General features: G+C 32.0%; 1 protein-coding gene across 11 annotated transcripts in view; it reads right to left on the reverse strand.

Moving 5' to 3' along the window:
- LOC148610392 (uncharacterized) overlaps window positions 1–24,865 on the reverse strand; it is a 74,088-nt gene that overhangs the window by 38,396 nt on the left and 10,827 nt on the right. For 8 of the 11 annotated variants that reach the window (XM_088543004.1, XM_088542999.1, XM_088542995.1 and 5 more), the window contains 5 exons: window positions 16,514–16,588; window positions 11,739–11,784; window positions 9,484–9,518; window positions 1,586–1,658; window positions 828–897 (listed from right to left, as the gene is read on the reverse strand). In XM_088543004.1, coding sequence (XP_088399130.1) covers window positions 828–897; window positions 1,586–1,658; window positions 9,484–9,518; window positions 11,739–11,784; window positions 16,514–16,588 — 299 coding nt within the window. Of the gene's footprint in view, window positions 1–384; window positions 523–827; window positions 898–1,585; window positions 1,659–5,228; window positions 5,443–9,483; window positions 9,519–11,738; window positions 11,785–16,513; window positions 16,589–18,049; window positions 18,255–24,865 lie in introns of those variants that run through there. The other 3 variants (XM_088543001.1, XM_088543003.1, XM_088543005.1) reach the window with 3 other exon arrangements.

Consider the following 24,865-nt stretch of genomic DNA (forward strand, 5'->3'; position numbering starts at 1 on the left):
ACGACACCAAATTTTTTTTGCAGTCCTATAAAAAATAGTACTACACGTACAAACTTTTTATGCATGATATCATTTCCATTCAAAAGTCTGAAGAAAATCTAATGACCTCACAATTAGTCCCAAATGTTTTGACAATTATTTTCAAATACATTTTCATGAGCAGAAAGAAAAATATCTGTCAAAAAGATCAAAGGAAACAGGTACAGATTACTGATAAATAACTTTCCTACACAAATATTTTGTACAGTAAATTTTTTTATATAAATTTAAAACTCACCAAGTGAACACATTCTTTAGAAAGAATAAACAACATTGAAACAAAAAGAAAAAAAATATTAAGAGCACGAAACATACCTTATTGATAACAAAAAATGAGAATCTGACCTGTACAATGCACACAAATGTAGCTCCATAACTTGAACAATTTTAATGTCACAGAGGACGTCGAGACACAGACTTCTTCATTTATAACAACATCTATGTAATTTCAAATTACACCTTGCATGCAATCTTGTCAAGTCTCTTCACAACTTTTGACAGTTAAACAAGAGAAAACTACCTGTCTGCAGGTAAACCAACACTCAGGTGTAAAAGTGTGATCAGCATATTTATTGAAGATTTAAACTGCTATTGTCTGTTTATTAAAAGTACAACTGAAGTCTATTTAATTATACAAGGCTTTTTTGTCACATACAAATAAATTTAGTTTATTTCAAAGAAAAAATACCAGCTGTGACAATTACTATTGTTCAAATAGCACCTAGATGTTTAGTTTTCCCTGGAGATAGGTCTACATACATAAGACATCATAACTTATAACATAGTACCTTTGTAAACAAAGAGCCCAAAGTCTGCTAAAACACACCATCTTTTCTTCCATGATATAATTCCACTCTCCTGTTAAAAAAAAGAACATTCTTATATAATTTCTGGAGTTTTCTAGTGTATGAATGCTCTTTCATGCAGATAAAAAAAACCCAATATGTCCATAGAATAAGAATGCCCCTGTCATATAAAAGCACAATGACATTAGTTGCCATTTCTAAAAAAAAAAAAAAACATTCAAACAAAAAAACAAAACACAAACTAACCTTCAAACAACCTCTGAAAAATCTGAATGCAAAAAAAAAATACAAAACCTAATAATTAATTACATTAATTGAAAGGGAAGTTGTCATATTTGGACCATGTCCCAACAGAAATTGCAATGACATTGTCATAATTATAAAAATTTCTTAACAGTAAAACCTGTCTAAACTGAACCCTTTTGGATTTAAAACAAATTGTTTGCCTTAGACAGGTGTTTGGTTTAACCAGGTTTAAAATACCTTTAACATGATATAAAAGGGTTTTAAGTGTCATGTTTAGACAGGTTTTGATTTATTCAGGGTTTGGTTTAGTTTAAACAAGCTTTTGGATTATTCAGGGTTTGGTTTAGACATGTTTTTGGATTATTCAGGGTTTGGTTTGGACAGGTTTTAAGGATTATTCAGGGTTTGGTTTGGACAGGTTTTGGGATTATGCATAGTTTGGTTTGGACAGGTTTCACTGTGTCATACTAGCTTGACCTTATCTATTCAATTACCTGTCTGTATAGCCACCCTCTCATTGATACCATGTTGGAGTTTTCTCTTTTGGCTGGCGGAGCTTTCTGTATTCTGTAAAAAATATTTCAAAATAATATTTCACTAATACACACAAAAATGTGCAATTTTGAAAATGATCTAGCTAACAATAACTTGCAAGGTAACAACAAACTAAGAATGTTTTCATAATTATCACAAAAGGCCAAAGCTGAAAGCATAAAGTGGGGGGAGAGGGGGGGGTGGGGCGGGGCAAAAAGGTATACACAAATTTTGGCCTTCCAAATTTTGGTATGGACAAATTTGTTACGTGACTGATGTCATTAACTATTTTTGATGATCTACACATTAAATTTTGATACTAAATTAGATTATAAGGAAGATTGTTGTATTTTTTTCTGTCTTTTTTGAAATAACCACAATGCCTGTTGTTGAGGCTATTTCTTCATTTTTTAACAATGCAGAATTACATAATTACATGTACATGTAGTGCAATATAAATGATTCTACTCTAAAGGGACATTTCTTTCTACCAAGATTATTTTTCTCTTTATTTACACAACTGGTGCAACATTCACTACATTCTTCACAGGGAGCAACAACTGAGGTCACACAACAATAACATAGTCATATCAAAGGCACCAACATTGTACAATCTAATGTTCTAAACAGAACAATAAGGCCTCAAAAAAGAAATTCTGTGTTTCTGGTAATATCTCCTTCAAACTTTGGGTCAGTAGGTAGTTTTTTTTTTTTTTTGTTTTTTTTTTTTTGGGGGGGGGGGGAGGGGGTGAGGGGGAATAGATTTATTGATTTGCAAGGGCATCAAAAACATCTATTATGACACTGCTGAATACTAAACCTGTTGTAGCCACTGCCATGTTGTTTTATTTTTTTTTTAAAATGAATTTCGATTGTCCACATCGGAGACCAAGGCAATTCTAGTAAAAAATTAATGACAGAAATGCCCAAAATCTGTATTTTTGTTTTGTTTTTGTGACACCATTAAGAAAATTGGGGTTGGCAGGGTAAAAAATACGGTTGGTTGGGTTACCAGAAACACAAAAATTTTTTTTAGGCCTAAAAAGATGCATCAACAAAAGACTCAAAGAACATGGTCCACAATACTATAACAACCTCACTATCTATTATGGTTTATCATTATAAGTGTTGTTTGATATCTGATATCTATAAGGGCACTTCAGAATGAAAAACTAACACTTTAACCAAATGAAATAACTATCTAATCAATTGGTTATGGGGGACTTGTATTTAAAATCTTTTGTGTGCACTTGAAAGCAAATAAATTCTATATCAGTAATGACCTCTATCAGGTATACTTATAGTACAGGACTTAGTAAGAATCAGACAAGATGTGAACAATCTGCAAAATGCATGTAAAAAAACCCATGGCTTTGACAATGTACTTTTACTCAAGGAAGTCTTCTCTTTTTCAAATTAATACATTTATTTTCTTACAATTGCTGGGTTTCTTTTTGAAATTTTGAATTAGTATGTTAGAGAAATTCAGTTTTTGATGGATTATAATCTGCCCTTGAAATGTTCCTTCATAACATTTCAATAAATTTATTTACCAAAATAAAACGGAGAGTTTTGTCCTTTATTCTGAGTGTATAAAGAGTGAAAATACACTGTTGAAATGGTGGGTTAATTATTTCATACCAAGTTTTCCCCCAATGCATGATTCTTAAGGAGACAAATACTTTAATGTGTTAAACGTCTTACACATAAATGAACGATCTTGAATAATATTGATTTTGAAAAATTGAAAAGAGAAGATTTGACACTTGCTTAATGCCATAAGCTTACTGCAAGATATAAGAAATCCCCTTTCTCCCTTGTTCCTGGATTTATTTCGGATTTTGACATGAAAAAATTAGAAATTTATTAACCAAGCTTTTACCCTATAGCACTGTCAATATCATGGGGGAAATATTTACAAAACTGTATTTGAGAGTCAGTCAAATAAAAAAAATTAAAGAAAAAAAGAAGACAACAAAAAGACAACAACAAAACTCAGTGACAGAGAAAAATATTGTGGTAAAAAATAAATTCTCTGATATCCATTTTAATGGTGACTTTACAAAATTTTGTTCGTTCATGGAATATTCAAATAAATTTACTGTTTACGAAGCAAGGAATGCATTTGGCTTGAACTTTTAACTTGTGTTTGACCCTTTGGTGAAAAAAAACAACAAAAACAACATAGAAAAAATGGTAGCATTCAACTGATCTGACTTGCAGAGTAGTTCACAAACATTCAACAAGGTATACAAGTCTTGTTTTTATTAGACTCCGTGGCTCCATATCCACCAGATTTGACATTAACAAAGCCTTGAGTTCAGTATCAAAACAATTTTTGGCATAATAATACCCATTAAAAAGACAAATATCTAGTTCTACATGATAAAAATTGTTTAAAAAACATAAAACAGAAGATTCTGTTTGAGTTCTCTGAAGTAAACAATAAAATGCAGTCTTCAGACTTCAATACGTTCTATCTAAAAAAATTCTGGAAAGGAAAAGGAAACTAGAATTAGACTTACAAAATCTATCAACATTTAAAAAAAATTAACTTATCTCTGATACATGTACATGTATCGTTAAATACAAGTATCTTCACAGTGATAGGACAGGAGAGAAAGAACAAGGTATCTTACATTCAGTAGATTTAAGTCAAAAACTTCAAGACAAAAATGTTAGTGCTTTTGAGAAAAATTAAGTTTGATTCCACATGATAATGATAATAAGACCTTTTATCATAATTGTAATAAAAGAGTAATCAAGGGAACCAAAGTCATAGCAGTAATCAAAAAAATGCAATCCTTGGACAAAGACCAGACATGGAAAACAGACATACACAACAAAGAACATAAAGTAACTAAAATCATACATACAAAAGTAACAAAAGCAAATGAGCAACTTTGACTCCATAAAAAACTGGGAGCATGGACCAGGTGCACCGGTAGGGTAAGTGTCCTCTGCTTTTCTAGAAACATCACTATTCCAGTAATCACCGGACAAGATTTTGTGTGCTACATTACGATGCTAAGAATAACCCAACTAAACCATTGCCATCCAATAAAGTAGTCTAACAGTAAACAGAAGCATATGAGCGAAGAAACTGGAAAGAAGATACCCCATACAAGTTCTCATGCAAAAGTAATATACAAAATACCTAAGCATTAAAGAGGATACCCCGTACAAGTCCTCATGCAAAAACTAATATACCAAATACCTAAGCATTCAATTCAAAAGAAGCTGAGAAAGTGTAACAGACATATTGATGGATAAGGTCATTTAAAGTACATGTAGATACAAATGTATATATTATAATTACTGTAAATGTGCAAGGTTTTGCCTAAAATGTGACTGTGTTTTAATATCAGTCATTATAGGTTTCATCATAGAATTTTAATCATTTTCTTAAGCAGTATTTTTCCTCAATACTGCAAAAAAATTGATGGTTTTTCTGACCACACAAAAATTTAACAAAATCATACAAATAAATGCACCCAATAAATTTCGAATTCTCATGCAAATAACCTTTGATTTTCACTTGCAAACATAATTGCATAAAAAACAAAATAAGAAGTTTACAAAATGCATTACAATGCACCTTACCTTTTTACTTTGAAGCAATTCATTTTGAAAAACAATTTGTGCTGGAAGCATTAACAAATTCCAGAAAGTAACTATAGCTCAAATCCCAAAAAGCAATCATTGAGATAGCACATCAGTGGAGAATATGACTTCTCTGTTGCATCACAAAAGCAATTTGTAAAGATAATGCACAAAACAAATTGTAAGAATTTTACAAATTGGTATAATCCCCAAGCTATCTGCCAAGTATAAACCTGTCAGTTCTAGTAAGACCATACATCTCTTCCCCAACAGCCAGTGTGTCGGGAATGCACTTTATTCAACTACATACCAATGTAAACTTTCAATCAAAATTGAAATTGATTTTCAATGTATTATATAAACACATCTACGAGAACGTCAGTCCTAAAGTTTAATTCATAATTCAAGTTTTACTTTTATAGAAAATTTAAAGAACGATTAAGCTCCAAGATTTTCTATTGGGTTATTTATCATTTTAACCACATACCATCAATAGAATAAAATCGTTTATTGTATATCCACATGCAAGTATGAAAACTGATCCTATTTAATACTAACTTCAATGTTAAATTAGTTCTAAATAGCAGAAAAAATAACATAATTGGTGCAGAGTCCATGTCCATAATTGGTGCACCTGGTCCATGCTCCCAGTTTTTAGTGGAGTCCGAGTTGCTCATTTGCTTTTGTTACTTTGTATGTATGATTTTAGTTACTGTATGTTCTTTGTTGTGTATGTCTGTTTTCCATGTCTGGTCTTTGTCCCTGGGTTACATTCTTTTGATTAGCGCTATAACCTTGGTTCCTTTGATTACTCTTTGATTAGCGCTATAACCTTGGTTCCCTTGATTACTCTTTGATTACCGCTATAACCTTGGTTCCCTTGATTACTCTTTGATTACCGCTATAACCTTGGTTCCTTTGATTACTCCTTGATTACCGCTATAACCTTGGTTCCCTTGATTACTCTTTGATTACCGCTATAACCTTGGTTTCCTTGATTACTCTTTGATTACCGCTATAACCTTGGTTTCTTTTGATTACTCTTTAACAAATGTTTAACTACTATTTACCAAATGGGTCAATTTACTGTTCTACATCTGATTCCTGTTAATCACATAGCCTATTTGTCAGTAAAAATACACAATTAACAGCTACATGTAGGTATAAGTAATTAAAATACATGTAAATTATCATTTCAAGGGAAAAGTCATAATATTTTTAACCTTTAAGTCAGACATATTCTTTTATAATGTATAATTAGATTCCTGCCCTAGTGTCTAGTAAAAAGAAAGAGAAACTATTTGTTGTAAAAACAAAATTCTTTATAAAATGAGGTACATGTATTTCACTAACATAGTATTGTTGTTTTATCCATTTAGATACACTTTAAAGTTATTTTTAAATAACATTAAAATTTCCAATAAAAAGGGGAGGTGTAAATCAAAAGCCGATGTTAGGCTGGGTAAGAAACTTGTCTTTAATTTTACCCTACCAATTTTATTGGTATTTTTGTATGCCGCTAAAAACCAGCATTAACTAGTTGAGCACTACTGAAGTTGAGAAGTCCTCCAATATTAGTGTCTAATTCTATATAATTTTAAAAAATACAATGATTTGACCTACCCACCCCATTTTTTATTAAATGTTGTTAAGCTGACACATATTTTTATCTTGGCCTTACATGATGTGTGTATAAGATATTAAGACAGAGCAATAGACTGCCAAGGTGATTCCTAAAAATTTGTTTGAGGAAGGGGGGGGGTTTGGGGTAAGGGGTATAATGATATATGGAATTTAAATTAATAATAATTGAGGTAACCCTGTCAAGATATGAGGGGTAATTACAAAGAAATTAATTCTAGTTTGACTAAGACGGCATCTGCCTTGGATTGGTGTATCAGTTTCTCATTATAATATTAAATTTTAAGTCAAAGAGCTCAGCATCTTATCTTAATGTAGTTGAGACGAATGGCTTATTTAATATAAAACAAATTCTTTGATGTCAAGATTTATCTTGATACTTACCAGTTAGATATAATTTATACATGGGCGTACACATGAAAAAGACAAGATATGAAGTGATCTGCTTAATTGGAAATCAAGATAAAAGCCTGGTTATATACAAGCATTAATTGAACAGTAAGTTTCTGAATGTGGTTATTCAAAACTGACCAAGTTTTAAGTAGCAGTCTTTCTAAAAAGACAGAAGGTGATTCATGCATGTCAAAAACCCTTCGAATTCAGTTTTATTTCATGTTCAGAAACAGTTACTGCTCACATAACCAGTCTTAGTTTTCCATCTGGTTATTGCACTTTTGAGAAAAAAATCATATTGATTGTACATGAAATTGGCACTATGCAAGAGTTATTGTTCTTGATTTGGTTTGATTTGGTTGATTTTAGTGGGAGATGAATGTATGATTTTCTAAAAAGTGCAGGACTGAATGCAGAAATGATTACCGTTATGTGAATGTATAGCATATGTAGACTAAAAAAGTTTCCTTTGTTCCGTGGGTTTTCTACACCATGAATCACTATACCATTGGCAGTGCCAGAATTTAATGTGGACTGGTACTTAACATACAAAGATAGAGACTTTACTAAAGTTTAGTCAGAGCCATTAAATTTTTGTTCAGTATCAAAAATTAATCCAGATATAGAAACAAAGGTCAATCTGAAAGAACTGCGTTAATTTATTAAAACCAGAGGAATGTGTCAACCCTACACTAATACTGAAAGGTCCCTAATGTTGTTTACGTGTTACTTAGCCACAAAAGGAATGATTGGCCCTATTTCCAAATTAAAATTACCGGTAAATAATCTTGGCTCAATACTTTTTGAGTTAGTCATTAATACACAAAGTAAGTATCCCCCTAAGCATGATGGACAGACAGACAGACAGACAGATGAAATAGCTACTCAACTTGCTTTCATTGTTGGTGAACTAGGTAAAAAAAAATCATAATCCATAGCATAAAACAATGATGCTAGTATCATTTGATTGGATGACTAAAATGTGGGGTCAATAAAAAACTCTTTCCTCAAAGGCAAGTTTGTTGGGTGTTAATCTACAGTCAGGTCAGTTGGCAAGTATGTTGTTGTAAATCAGGTTCACTACAGTATCAAGCTAAAAGCCTTTGAGCTTTTTTTTACAAGCTTATTTTCACACGTTTTAAATCTTTCAATGAATGATGGTTTTATTGACAGAACCTTGGCTACCTTACCTGGTCTTATGATACAATGCAGGTACTACATGTAGTCATGCACACTGTACATGTATGTACAATATTAGCAGTTTGACACTAGGGACAGTCCCAAGGTAAACAATCTACAGAATTACATAGGACTATCTAATCTTGACCTGTGAAAGGACATTTTCTGTTATTTAATTTAAATATAAATCCTACTCATTTTCAAAATAAACTATAAACATATCATTTTAGGCAGTTGCTAATTTTTGCAGATTCTGTCAAGTGAGCATGTTTGCAGGAATCAATATTCGCGGATTCAAAAAATAAGCATTATAGTGTTAAAAATCAATTTCGTGTGTACAATTTTTTGCAGTTCTCTGTCCGCTGCGAAAATAGCCAAAATTAGTACACCGCGAAAATTAGTTCGTTTACAGTATTACTAAGTACAAGGCTTTGTTTCTTTCAGAAAGAAGTCTAGCATACATGTATATTCCTATAAGTTTTACCCAATACCTTAAACAATGTTCATGATCAACAAATGCAATTTATAAAACTAATACATGAAGTATTTTGATAAAATGAATCTTGTAATTTGCAAGTCACTTATTTTTCTATGTCGAAGCCCTAGAGCCCAATACATTATAATATCTGAAAATCTATATATACATGTTTCTTAAATGAGGATAGCTGGATTTTAATGTATGGCCCTAACTCAAGTATATAGATTACCAGTAGTATGAAGTTCATATAAAAAAGCCTTGTCCCCAATAGACAAAGACTAAAATCATATTATTTCTGTAGTATTAAGAACCCACTCTCATTAAAGTTCCTCTACCTACTGAACTTACAATCTCAATGAGTTGAGGCAATTGGCTTGTTTACAAAGGTTCAAAGTTCATACAGAATATACATGTACATGTACTATACTGATATGGACATCAGAATCTTAATATTTTAGTTCCTGGTCTGTTCAAGGTTGGATTTTGACCGATTTTTCAGTGTGTAGAAAAACCTCCTCAGAATACTTATAGCAATAATATAGAGTGTAATACAAATGACCTTACCTGACTTTAGTTGGTGTTGCTACTTTCCTATTACCCTGAAATTACAAGACACACAAACAGTGACATACTAATCTATTTCAGATCATCTTTTTAGGAATCGTTCCTATTATGTAATGTTTGCGCACAGTATTATAGCCTTGCACTAAAGCGATTTTAAATCACCCTGAATCCCTCAAATCCCTTGTCACTGTTATATATCCACAGTTACATTGTAATCAGATGATTAAAAATTCATAAATTTCATCCATAGAATTACAAATCTAGATCTGTTGAGTATTATAAATCAAGAATAAATGATTTGAAATATGTTCTTAATTTCAAAGCAAGCCAAAGAAAAGCAATAACTCCATGTCTACAAAGCTTCAACTGAAATCTACCATACAGAACACAGTAACAATGCAAGAAAAAAATCACTTTTCGAAATCCTTCAATATTTGTAGCATAAACACAGAACAAGTAAGTCTGAATTCTTTGACCTAATAAAAAGCTATGACAGATGACAGTTAAAAATCATGCCCCTTGGGTAATTTTGTGACCATTCACCATTACTGTACATAACAAGATAGTCATCAGTCGTTGACAGTACCCTAATACATAGTTTATCTATGAGATGTCACCATATACTAACAACTATGAACATTTTTTACAACGTTTTCACATTATTACATTGTATTTACAGCATTTGACCACAGCCTTGCAGCTGTATCAAAGAGTAATCAAGGGAACCAAGATTTGAGTGGAAATCAAAAGAATACACTCCAAGGAAAAAGACTAGATAGGGAAACAGACATATACAACAAAGAACATAAAATAACCATAAGTATGAAACAAAAGTAAATGAGCAACCCAGTCTCCACCTAAACCTGGCACCATGGACAAGGTGCACCAGTAGGGTAAACATCAAGTTTGGGCCATAAGATGGAATAGTAACTTACATTGCATTACATGTATTTGCACAGTAGATTTAATCCAGGTTTCAGTCATAAATTATAGTGTTCTTTATTCACATTCTGTTTGTTTATATTGCCTAAACAAGTATAGGTCATCATGGGGTATATTTAGTCTTTAGATCTACCTATGATGATTTCTGCAATACTTTCCATATTCAGAAATGTACATTAATATTTCTTCCAAAACTTCCAATTATAATCTTTCCACTATAAATGTATGATGGCAATGATCCTTATACTGTAGTTGTGAGAATTCATCATATTAAAATGAAAATCTGTCCATACATTTAAAGCAGTACAGTTCTGACTAGCCAACTTACATGTAATTGTTTAAGCCTTAAGTAATTAAAGAACCTTAGTGAGCGTGCTCACATACCCCATGCGTCCCAATGTTGGATACTCAAGTAAATTTGTTCGTAAGAGAAATATATGTAAAAGGACCCCAATAAAAAAAAGGAATAAGAGTGTTTTTTTCAGGTTTTAGTCCTTTATCTTCTAACTAAATTCTGTTATTCAGAAAGGTGCAAAGTTTCAAACTCCAGACTGTGATTTGAGTTTTAGTTAATCCAAAGTAAATATTGTAGCAGAACAAAACGTACACTTGACCTGTAACATATCATGGTTAACTTACATACAAAACATCATGTCAATATCTGCAACAATAAGAAAAAAAAGACTGGAAAACGTTTTTTTCTGTAATTTTGCTTAGTTAAAGGCCCATAATTTTGGTAAAAATCAGCAGAGCGGAATGAAACATAAACATGACCTGTAACTTATCATGGTGAACTTATATACCAAAAATTATGTCAATATCTGCAAGCATTTAGAAAAAAAGTCTGGAAAACTGATATTTCTGTGAATTTTGCTAAGTTCATGGCCTGTAATTTCGGTAAGAATCATTGGTGCAGAACGAAAGTTATACTTGACCTGTAACTTATCATGGTGAACTTATATACCAAAACTCATATCAAAATCTGCAAGCGTTAAAAAAAAGTCCGGAAAACTGAAGATGGACTGACGGACGGACTGACGGACGTGTCAAAAACATCATACCCTTCGCAACTTCGTTGCATGGAGTATAATTAATTAAGGTTCCTAGCTTATTTTATACTATACATGATTATGATTTCTGAAAACACAATGTTAAAAAACTGAGTATCAGACACCATGATGGTTTTGAATGCCCTGTGATTAATATGCATACATATGTAGCTATGTATTAATTAAAGGGCTGAGTACCATGCAGTGTAGTGATATATAATGACCTGGAATTCCTTCCACATTAACATATATGTAGCAACAAACCTGAGGTGTGTTTTGGCCTGAAGGGCTTCTTGGTGGTGACATGGAACTGAAAAAAGAAATAAATTACAATTAGTCCAAACTATATGCTATATCCTTCTAACACAAAGGCAGATCTCCAGTGATAGTGTATTGAGAGATTACATCCCAAATTTTGCACCAAAGAGCACTTTAACAGTCTCCAAAAAAAAACATAGAATAAAGGTCTATTACTGCTCCAGAGGTCCAAATTAGCACTTGTTTGGAGGTCCAGGACAATCAGTTTACAAGCAGGACCACTGAAATTTCATTTACCTACACATGTAGGTCAGTAATGGACCTACAAATGTACCATACTTTTCATTTACTCTTATTTAGGACCTTTCACTTAGAATGCAATAAAAGTCCAGGACCAGTTACACTGTCAAATGTTTATTTGAACACTTGTGCTCCAATATCTGGACAGAACAAATAAGTGTACACCATCACTGAAGGTTTCTTGTTTGCCAATGAACCATTTACCATGGCAAATGAAGAAAACTTCATTTATAATCTTTCCAATGCAGTCTGTATAGTTTCATTTTTTACCCTTTGAACTTAAAGATGCTCTTCCATGGAAACGCAAGTCACCTGATCACAGTTCTGTTTCCGGATGAGTCAAATACTGAAAACTGAGATGCGTTCGAAAAAACTGTATCAAAAATTAAAATTGCATGCCATGTTTTATTTCTTGAATGAAATGTAGAAAATTACAAGTAAAAAGAACAAATTTTACAGCATCGGCTGTCTTTATTTTTAAAGATAGTACTTGTTTTCATTTCTATATTATGAAAGGTATTCTAAAGACAAACTTTTCTGTAGAAGATTGAAAATTACAAAAATTCTAAAGTACTGTATATATAAACTTTGACATATCATACAGAACAATAAATTTTTCTTCATTTCAAAATTAAATTATCCCTGTTATGGAATATTTCCAAATGAGTAACCATCTGTCCTATAAAGTAATAGAATTTTGAAGTTACAGGTGATCAAACAGTAATGGGGAAAGGTGATACAATCAGAACGACCTTTGTGACAATAATTACAGGTATATAATATGTACATTTACCTGTCCTTAAATTACAACCACCTTCATAATAATAATAATAACAGGTATGTCTCCATGTCTGTCAATTACAACCACCTTTGTAATAATAATAACAGGTAATATTACCTTTCATTCAGGTGAATGATTGTAAATCTGTCAATCAGACTGAATCAAATTGTACAGTGAAACCTTACAACCAAACACTGAATAATCCGAAAACCTGTCCAAACCAAAAAATTCAAAATTCCTTTAAATCAACTAAAATGTATTTGAAGCTTGGTAAAATAAGCACCTATCCGTACTGAACAAGTTCTAATGTCTAAAACTATGGCATTAATTATGTTAATGGAACATTAAGTACATGTAATACCCTGCCATGTAATGGTGAGAAAAAAAAGTGGGTGGAAAAATTTCAAAATGGCCTACTTGGAAAACAGTATGAAAAAGAACTTAACCTGTATTTTATGGTACTAGAAAACTGTGCAAAGTTTCAAAAAAATCACTGATTAAGTTCTCAAATCATTATCTGGAAACTATTGGAGGAGGGGCAGAAGGACACACAATTTTTCAAAGGATATCACATAATACCTCAGCATCTCGTGTGGCAGAGTATAATAAAGGTGTAAAGATTTTGACAAGTTTCACTGTATTTCATGATTGTTTTTATTGCTTTCAAATCACTCACTAAAACTTACCTAGAAGTAATATTTCTAGTCAAAGCATACCCCCACTAACACAGAAAGTTGATATCATAGAGCAACCAAAGTCACTTACAACATATGGCCCATCTATATAAAGCCCCACACCAAACTTGAAATCAATTCATTATTTCATTGGAAGCAGAAAAAATTGGATGGATGAATGATAAGACTAATTCATGAAAGATGGACAAGGTGAATCCAATATAACCCCCCATTCATCGAACAGGAGTATAAATTATATAATGGAATGAATACAATAGAATATTCAGCTGGAGATATCTTTTGACAACATTATAAATGTTGTTCTCTGGTTTGCCAGGAAAAATGGGAATAATTTGATTGATTTAATGATTTTATAATTTTAACACAAATTTCTTGTATTTCACTAAAATTAGAATAATTGTTGAGAACATTAGACAGGGATTGAATTTTATAATTTTTTCCACTAGCTAAATTTAGCAAGTACTGAACATTTACACTTGCTAAATTTAAGTTTTTGGGGTTATTTCTGGACTTTACCTATATGACATATAGAATTCCATTAGCAAATTTTAGCAAGTGGATAAATTCAATCACTATTAGACCGTAAGGATCGTTCTTTGTACTAATAAATGACCTTCTAAAGTAAAAATGGTAGCGTGCAGAAACTGTTTTGAAGACTTACATAACTATCGGTTTATTGTCGTGGAGTTAATGTTATGAGATCTCGAATGACTGATGGAAAATCGCCTCGGTATGTTTGAGCTTGTTTTAATAGACAACTTTCACATTCATTTACAATCCAGAAAAGTTCTTAAATTATAATGAGGTCAACTGGGGTCAACAGGCATAGGTCAGATGAAATTGCAATGGGAAACTTGAGATAATTACAACAAAGACTTTTCAATTGATACAATGTACATTATTCATATAAGCATTTTCAGATATTTTTATGTTCGGTGACATATTTCCAAATAACTATTTCTGTACTTGCCTCCAAATCTGAAATCCTTTCTTTGTCTAGTATAAAACCACAAACCAGTTTCCATCAGATTCGACTTAAGTGGCAAATATGAAAGTTGCCTATTAATTACCAAATAAAATACCCTATTTTTACAACTTTTAGACAAAAATTTCAGGTATGACAAATTTTTGGTACAGCCACAGTCATACCTGCCACCCCTGTATGTCTCATGGAAAATTTCCATTACTCTATTTAAAGCATTACATCACGATATAAACACTACTAAACTGCTCACAATCAAAAGCATGTTATTTTATTATATACATGAATCTACATGTACCCAATAACTCATAACCACCATTGTCATCAATATTTTCTCATAAGAAAATGAATTCATCATTGATGTAAATCTGTTTGAACACATTATATATTAATCTTCCACATATAAAAGATTATGTACATAATATATTTCTCTCTTTATATAAGGTCTTACCACAAAACACAGCCTCCAAATATTCCCATATTCACAACATACATGTACCAATAAAACTTACTAGACTAAATATAAACTTTCTAATTATTCAACAAAAAAAAAAAGTTATCAATACTGTCGCAGTACTGAATCATAACAATGATAAAGAGTCACGACTGCGGAATTCATAATAATTCCCTTCACCATTAGTTCAATAAAACTGAACAATCTATGTAAAGATATGTAGCATTTATCTCGGTTTTAAAAGTAATGGTGTATTTGTCCTTTCCTTCCTATTTGTTCAAAATTTTATCACTTATTTATTGTCAATAAAAGATCAATCATTGCCTTACCATCTCTGAGATTTTATACGTTTGTCAAGACCTTTATTTATGGTTTGTTTTGACCATGCTTTCTCAGATGGCCGCTCTCAATGAATTACCGGTAACAATGCATACACAGAGTGAAGCTAATAATAGCGTTGTTGAGACTCTCTATGTTGCAAGCTAAGGATGAATAGAGCTTAACATGTCCTCCAGTGAGAACATATTTACAACTCAGCAGAAAACAACACGTTAATTGTGGTGGTAAAAAAATCACCCTTAAACTTTTACATTGAAACTGAACAGCACTGTGCTTTATGATGGACAAACCATCAATTTATAAATATAACCTATGCATACATTACCATGGGAAAATGCAACTTAAAACCTTGATATCAGTACACATCACATTAACAAAAACAATATTCATTAACTTCTTGTTAACTAATCACATTTTTAACATCATTTTTAAGATTAACCAAACAAAATACAATTTCTGAGGAAAATTAAAATGTAGAATGGAAGGGCTTAAAATATCTGTATTAAGAAACGTAGTATCCATTCCCCATTCTAACCAACCTCAAGAATGAGTAACCAAGGGAACCATGATTCTAGATTCAAAAGAAGAATATAAAATAACAAAATTATGTGTACAAAGGAACAAAAGTAAACCATTAACTGAAAACTGGTGCTATAACTGCAAAGTTGTTCTAATCATTTCATTCGTCTTCAATACATTCAAGCCATCCATGAGAAGCCAAAATATAGGTCTATGAGACAACATATCAAAATAATAAGAGCGCTGATAAAAAAAAAAAAAACACACTCACAATTAGGTACTGATACCAATAGCAACAATCAGATGTAGCTCAAAGAGTTGGCATTACAAGTGGTTACCAATTTTCCAACTTAAATTTCAGGCTTCCCTTCTTCACTAATTCTTGTTTAACAGTAAAAGCCTTAATTGAGTTGGCACAAAAGGAAGAAAGAACATTCCCCTCTTATTCTTGCTGTTACCGTAAACTTATTAATTTTTGTGGTGTTCTAATTTTTGCTATTTAGCTGAATGTGGACAGATAAAGTGTGAAAAATAGTACCAAATTAATTTTTAACACTGATTAATGTTTCTCATTTTTTTACACTGAAAATTGTAACCCCCAATTTTTCACTTGACATAATCTATGAAAATGAGCAACACAAATTGATACCTTTACAGTTTGTTAATTTAAACCAATGATGAATGATTTTCCAAAATATCAAAATGACTTACCCAGACCTGTGAGGCTCATGATTGGCTGGTTTTCTGGTCACTGGATGTTCAAATGTTGTTTCTTGAGTATTATGGCTAAAAATAGAATAAAACCAGATTCTGATAGGATTCATAAGTTTAACAATCCCATACCACATCATGATCATCATAGCTGTTTGTGTTATCAGGAACTATATATAAAATAGACATATACTGAATGCTGTTAAGTACAATGTAGTGGTCTTTGTAAGAACCATGCAAATTCTGTAGAATGTAATGCATCCCAAAAAAGGCTACACATTTTTATTTTTGTTATGTTCCTTTATAGGTCTATAGGATGAAATGCATAGTATTTCATACCGATCTGTCTTCTCTTAAAAAATAATTCACATTGAAAATCCAACAATTTCTATAGTATTTTAGTGTCATTTACAGAGTTATCTTTTGTCATATTTTGAATTCTATTTAATTTTTATCTCCTAAAAACAAGGGTTATATGAAAAGTCACATGTTAATTTCTGTTTACTATAACATTTTTACCAAAATATCAAAAATAAAAATATGTAGGCTTTCCTTCCACGAATCACATTTTGCATGATTCTTATCTGGAGTGCTACTTAAAACATCAACACATGACACCAAAAAGCTTTCTAAATTGACCAAAGGATTGACATACAATGTACATGAATCAGTATAAGAAACAACACAAATTTACTGACATACATGTATATGTATTACACAGTAAACATATACATGTATCCCTGGTAAAATCTAATTGGCATATTTTAATCAAATAGCTGAGATACCAAACACTTGAATGAGCTAATGGGTAGTAAATCTTCAAAAGCAGGCCTCACCTCTTTGGCCAATGTGAAACCTCAAAATTGAGTTGGACCAAAACCTAAAATATGAGGTGCACAATGGGAATATTCTGTGGAGAGGTAACAGATAACAGATGGACACCCCTGGCTACCTGTGTAAGGAATGAAGAATCCATATAAAATTCAGGCACTGCCAGTGGTAAAGTGATTCATGGTACAAAAAACCCACCAAACAATGCTTTTTGGCCTACATATGCTTCATATTTATGGAACAATAGTCCTTTCAATATTCAAATCTATATTTTTTTTTTAGAAAACCATAGTCATCTCCCACTAAAATCAACCAATACAAGAACATTAACTCTAGCAAAGTGCCACACAATTTATATCATTTTCATCTCAAAAGTGCAACAACTAAAGACAATCTAAGGCTGGTTATGTGATCGGAAACTGTTTACGAATTCAAAATAAAAGAGAATTTGGAGGGTTAGAAGACCCATGTGTATGTGTTCATGCACTGATATTTTTAATCCAGCTGGACTTGTCTCATTAAATCCATTCTCATTATACATGTAATTTTTACATACATGAATCACATGTGCCTGACTGCTACTTGAAAGCAATACTATGCAAGAATGTCTGATATTTAATACTGAAGGACTAATTGCACCCTGATAATAACTCAGAGAGAAAAAAAAATGTCAACACTGATTTCAAATATGTAAATTAGTCCTACCTGTCAAATGTCACAATTTATTTTACTTTGTCATTAAAATTATGACAACTACATGTATGTAAATATAGTAGACAAACACTCTGTTCAGTAGTTAATTATAATTCGGTTATAACTAATCCAATCACCATTGTTAATATGTGTTAAGTGTAATACTTAATCTATAAATCTAGAGTAAATCCATGAAATAAATCCCTGAATGAATTCAAATCTTGTACTTGAGTATTGAACCTGTTTTTTTTTTTTTTTGCTTATTTTGGAACTTTGACAGACAAGGATTGTTAGTTGTGAACTATAGTTTCTCATGCTTGACAGTCATTTATACCACAGTAACTATATATGCTTGTCTTTTCTTTCACTGACATCTAAGAACAATACTGATTCACTGATAATGTAATGCATACTCAGTATAATATGTAAATTTATCAATAGGCATGTAACTTTCATGTCTGACTCAAGTCTTAATTAGAAAGGTGTGGTTTTTTTACCTTTAATTCGCTAGGTATAAAACAGTTGACTGTTATAATAAGATTTGGGCCTTATCGGCAAAACTAGAAACAATAAAATTGGATATTATAAGTCTGTTGTGAGGACTGACTCCTGTACAGTGAGACCTGAATAAACCAGAAATGTTAATCCAGACCAGACACCTTCTGAAATTTAACTATATCAGTGAGTAATCAAGGGAACAAGATTCTAACAGAAATCAAAGGAATACATACCAAGGATAACACAACAAAGAACATAAAATAACAAAAATAACACATACAAAGAAACAAAAGTAAATGAGCAACTTGTATTCCACTACATACTAGGAGCATGGACCAGGTACACTGGTAGGGTAAGCAATGTTAGCATTCCCTGCTTTTCAAGTCCATGGTAGATGAAAAAGGAAAGGAAAACTAAGACACTGCAAACAAATCATTTCTCTCAATGTAGATACATCTACTGTAATGTTCTATGAGTTCATGATGACGACCATTAAGCTGTATTTTTCACCTGTGTAAACAGGACATCAGCCTAAAGGAACAGGTCCTTCAGTCTAAGAGTGTGAGGTGTTTAGTTTAAATAGGTTTCACTGTATTACAAGAACAAAAATATCTACGAATCTTTCAAGGAGACTTCCAGGAGTTTGAACTCTTATATGAGATGAGTAATATACACTATACTCATAGCCTGAAATTAAAGGTGCAATACAAACATTTTTCAGACTGATTTCTCAATGTCATGTTTTTGGTTTATTCATTTTTACAAATTTACTTATTTTGTAGTTTTCTATCAAAATGATAGCCAAGAAAATCTGTACAAGCCAGTGTATTGTTCACCAAATGCCACTCTTTGGTTGGTGTACGTATGTACTTCCAAGTCAGTCAGATTGGGGAGATGCTCCCAGACCCAAATTGGAGCATCAACATAGCAGTCCAGCCACTGGAAAGACAAACTCTGATAGAGCATTTCATTCAGGTATCCACACCAACATCATTTATTGTTTACTGACTACAGTTGTCAAGACCGTAAAAAAAACCCTCCAATCAAAATTAATCTGAGTAAAAACATGTACTTGTACAGGTACTGATTACATTTTTAACATCAATTAAGAACTTTGAACTGCAACATTACAAAGTAGAAGAAAATAGGAACCAACCTACCTGAGTCTATAAAGAATTCACAAATGCTGAATATGAGCTTTTGCTTATACCAAATTACTCCATAAACTGATTGTATGGTCAATTAAGCCACTTACAATACAGTTATAGATCACTAACACAAATATGTCATGTTCGTTTAAAATTCAAACAATAGGATCGGAATTTAATCAGAAAATCGCCTTCCCCCCATTAACACATACAATAATAAAGACAAGATAAAAACGTTACAAGCTCTTATGAGAAATACCATTCTTCCTATACCATGAATAAGTGGACCTCTAGTTAATATAATTAGGTTAGTTTATTACTGAAATTTAATTACACTTTAAAATGAATGAGATTCAGCATTTTTTTTCCTAAATACTCATAGATAACATTGACCTGCATGTAAAGTACTGAGAATTTTATGGGTTCAAATCAGTGAAAGAATGCTAATTCGTGGATATCAATTTTCGTGGATTGCAGACAAATCTTTGGTTCAAAGACTCTCCAGTTCATGGTTTCACTGTCATTACAATGTGATAATCTGTAGAAGTCTGAGAGCAACAGTGATACTGTAAGCCTTTAGGAGAGCATTCACGCAAATATCAGGCATTGGTTGGCATGTGACAAAATTTGTTTTAAACTACTTTTTTATCCATTTCATATCACAAATGCATCTTTTCTCAAAGTTGAATGTTGGCTTTTGATTAACTGCAAAGGTTAAAGAGAAATAAATTATACGTACATAAAAAAGCATTGAAATTCATTGAAAAAGGGAGATAACTCTTTTGCTTTGTGCAAAATTTGGTTGTTTTCTTAGGGAAAAGTAAAATCATTTTCTGAGCATCCACTGACAATGAAAAAAAATGTTTATACTACTGGACATATATATGATATAAACATTACATGGAAACAAAAAATTCCATGGGATAAAATTTACCATGTATCATCCATATCGTAGGAACTGCCAGGTTTGTAAATGAACAATCTCTTAATTTTCGCCAGAATTAGGCTGTAGTTTCCCAATTTGTCAAAAATATGGCCAAAAAATAATCCCAACTATTTCCCAGATGGCTTTTGGTAGTTGAAAGGTAGGAAATGGTGTTTTTGTTTGAAGTTACTGATTAATCTTATATAAAATTCCATGTTTTTTTTGTAGGTTACGTGTGTTAAAAAAATTACCCAATTTAAAAAATGACGAACATTTCAAAAATAAAAGACAGATAAGGAAGTTTTGAAAAAGGCCAACAATATTACTGACCAATCATTAAAAATTACTAATCAATGAAATGTGTTACATACATGTATGTACATGTATAAGCTTGAATACAGTATCAATACAAAAATTAATTTAATACTTTAATTGATGCGAAAGATAATACTGCACAAGTAGAAATTACGATATATATGTAACAATATCTGAGGCAAATGTGCATGTTCTAAATACTTATTCAGTCCATGGAACTCCCCTTAAATTATACCATTTAATTTAGGGGGGAAATTTATCCTTGATAGGGCTTGTATGTCTGATTCTCAAATTATTTTTGATCCGGAATTTCTACTGTTGAAAGCATTCAAAACTGAAGACCAATTTGTATTTAGTTTGCTATTTCTGGGTATATCAATATGTGATACATAGTTTTTTATGTTAGGCCACATCAAGTTAAGTTTTAGATTCTCATCCACCAGCAACTAAAAAATGGGGCGGGTGGGGGATTTTATTTTTCATTTTTTTATTTTTCCAAGTTTTGTAAACGAATTCGTTGAAAAAATCCTGGTAATGTGTACTTTCGGTTATGATTGTGCCATACCAAGGCTTTATTTCTGTGATTCCCCTTAAAATGCGACTAACAACGAAAACCATCCTGACATCGGCTCCAAAATATCAAAATATTCTGTAAACATACACCATGTTACTCATTTTTTTTACCAGAAGTCTATAGTATAGTGTATAAGTAGAGTCTTGACAGATACGAACATGGAAAAAATCCGGAAATTTGAACCACTATAATCAAAAGAAAGAAAATTTGGGGTGGGCCCTTTTGAGTAGGTGTGGGCAGGAATGATAATCTACAAATAAACTTGATGTGGCCTTACTGCATAACTTATTATATTTCAGAAATAATAAAGTGACATATCTTTACAATCATACCTACAAAAAATAGGTTTCTTCGGTGATTATATTGAAGTACTTACTACATGTACATAAAGAACCATGTCCTATGTTTTTAAATGGAAATTAGGGACCCATTCTTGTGAAATCAAAGGCTCATGTGACAAGACTTTCAAGCCCATGTAGTTTTAAGGGACCATTATGTACATGTACATGTACAAATATTTGACTAACCCCCCTCCCCCCCCCACTTAATGACCACTAATTGTATCTTATCTCATCTTTACATTACCTGTACAACTCGTCAATTACATACCTAGTACCCCCAGCAGGGACAAGACACTTTATCTTCATCAGACTGATAAATCAATTATCACCCTCACACAAGCCCATTATCACATTAAGCAAACATAACACTAATTGTTGTCTAATTGACCATGTCTAATGTTAAGGTACATATCTTACAACCTGTCGGAAGTGACCATTAATGACAGCAGGTATCTGTTATGTCAGGGTAATGGACTTCGTCACTTCATCATTAATAAAAGGGAGATAATCAGTAAACCAATACAAACTTGGATTAACATTTAACCTAATCAAGGACTGATCCAATCATGGAGAAATGTTGAAAATAGAAACAGCCATCAATAAAAAAATTAAAAATTAAAAAAACAACCTTTTCTCCATATCATGACATTCATTTTTGAAAAGAATCTGCATATTTTTTAATAATTTGTTGGATGGAAATAAAGCTACAAAAAGTCGTCAGACCATGGTTCATGACCCCCCAATAAATGGCCACCAATGGATGGTGGCCATAGAGGACGTCCACCATTTATAGGGGTATGTCCTTTTGTGTACTGTAGGTAGGGTTGCAGAAAAAAAGAGGGGTTCAACAGTACTATTTGTTCATGTTTTGCCCAAATTTCACATGAAAATAACAAAATTGTCCAACAATTGTTCTTTTTTTTTTTTATGCATTTCAGGATGAGAATGATCGACCAATCAAACAGACCCTGTTATGTACTAATCTGCACTGAGCCAGATTTTTATTGTAACAAATAAATGTGAGTTACATTATCATTACTTCATTAACTATAAAATTTACATGGTATTAAACCAAGTAAACTTAATTAAACTCAATAAATAACTGTAAAGTCCATGTTCAACTGAAATTTACTTCTCTTTCAATGAACATCTTTGTCTGGTACACATGGCCAGTGGAGGGGGAGAGGATATATCAAAATTCATGGGGAAGATTAGTAATCGGAAAACTTTAAATTCATGCAAAAATGAGCAAATAATAGACTGGACCTCCCTTTTCAATTACTTTTAGTTTTTATTTATATTCTTTTGCTATTCCTGTTTTTGGCCGATTTCTTGGTTTAGTCTTAGTCCTTTGATTATGAGCATCTTGTTTCTCACTACAATCAGAGCCTCCTAACTTTAACTTTAAATGTCAGTGTTTTGAAAAAAGTACCGACAAAACAATTAAGATGCTTCCAATTTTTTTCATTTTAGCATTGATTTGTTGACATTTAAACAAGAAATATAATAAGAAATCAAAATATTTATTTTAATGACCCATGAACCATAACTTTAAGTACCCAAATGAAAGTGTTTTTCCTCCTACCTATGAAAATGGATTGCCCAGAGAATATACAGAACAACAGTAAATGTATGTATATATGGACCTATTCAATTATCTTAAAAACCTTTTTCATCTCCAGCACTTTCAAAATGTAACTTAAGTGGTGTTTTCCTAGCATAACCACAGTATGATAAATGAACCAAACAAATTTGAATTGGTTACAAAATCCATTAATTTTTAATTACATATTGATTATCATGTCATATTCACAGAGGAATAATAAACTTTCATTTCAATCCCTTGTATAAACCATGACCCAACTTATTTGTAAGGATTAAAGCCCTTTATTAACCATGATCTGTTAATGCTCTGATAAGAAGACACCTCCCACTTGTAAGTTGTAGTTCATCACTGAGTAAACATAGTATATTTACTAAAATATTATCATGGCATTGTTATGGAGAGATTGTACATTTATATGCAAAGATCACATAATAAAAATCTTCAAAGTTTGACCTCATAAGATAAAGGAAGAATGCATTACAAGTACCGTATAGGTAACCAATGTTATTTGGGAGGTAAAATGTTTGGTTTCAGAACTGAACTGTATATTATCAAACAAAAGCCATAATTTATCAACAAAATGTACCTAGAGCAAGCCTTCAATAGCCACTCCCCATAATATAACTTACACAATGTATAAAGATTCAAATCAATGCTGGTCCAAGGTCCAGGACTCTGCATTTCTAACGTAGGACCTTTGAATTTTCATTTATCTGGGTCCTAGACCTTTAATCTAGTAACTGACAGTGAACTGAGGACATTTGATTTTTCTCAAATCAACCATTGCTTTGAAACTCAGGAAAGTCCAGGACTTTGCATTTACGTTAGTACCGTAAATTTGGACCTGTGCCAAACTTTCCATGTTTACATGTACATGTATATTGTACTTATGTGTAGCTGAACTTGCACCATAAAAGTCCATTTAAAGAAAAAATAATAAAATCATCCTTCTACAATAAGGGTTCATTGAAGTTATATTTTCAATGACCAAATCACTAAACCAAATTTTACACCATCATATGTATGGAATGTGATTATAGGATTGTCACAATTATTTACAAGTGTAGGTGGACTTGTATTTATCTGACAGCCGACTTTATGTTTAACATAGGGTCCAATGAACAAACAGATTTGTTAAAACATAAAACTTATATAAATGGCTGCACATTCCATTGGCAACAAATGTATTCACTCTCGCCTGAAGAACTTACAACTTTGTCATGCTATTGGTGATATCAACTATATTTTTGTTATTCTAACATAAAAAGAATGCTACAAGGACCAGCATTGCAGGTGGTCGAAGCTCTGGGACCTTCAAATTCTTATCAAGGAAATTTCAGATTCCAGTGGTTTTTTTCAAAAAATGTCATATGTGTAAAACCTGTTGTAAGTTGTGACTTCATGAAAGAATTTAGTACTGT

This window comes from Perna viridis, chromosome 8 (genome assembly GCF_037379345.1).
Source record: "Perna viridis isolate PV_CMFRI_1.1 ecotype Kerala chromosome 8, ASM3737934v1, whole genome shotgun sequence".
NCBI classification, from domain to species: Eukaryota; Metazoa; Mollusca; class Bivalvia; order Mytilida; family Mytilidae; genus Perna; species Perna viridis.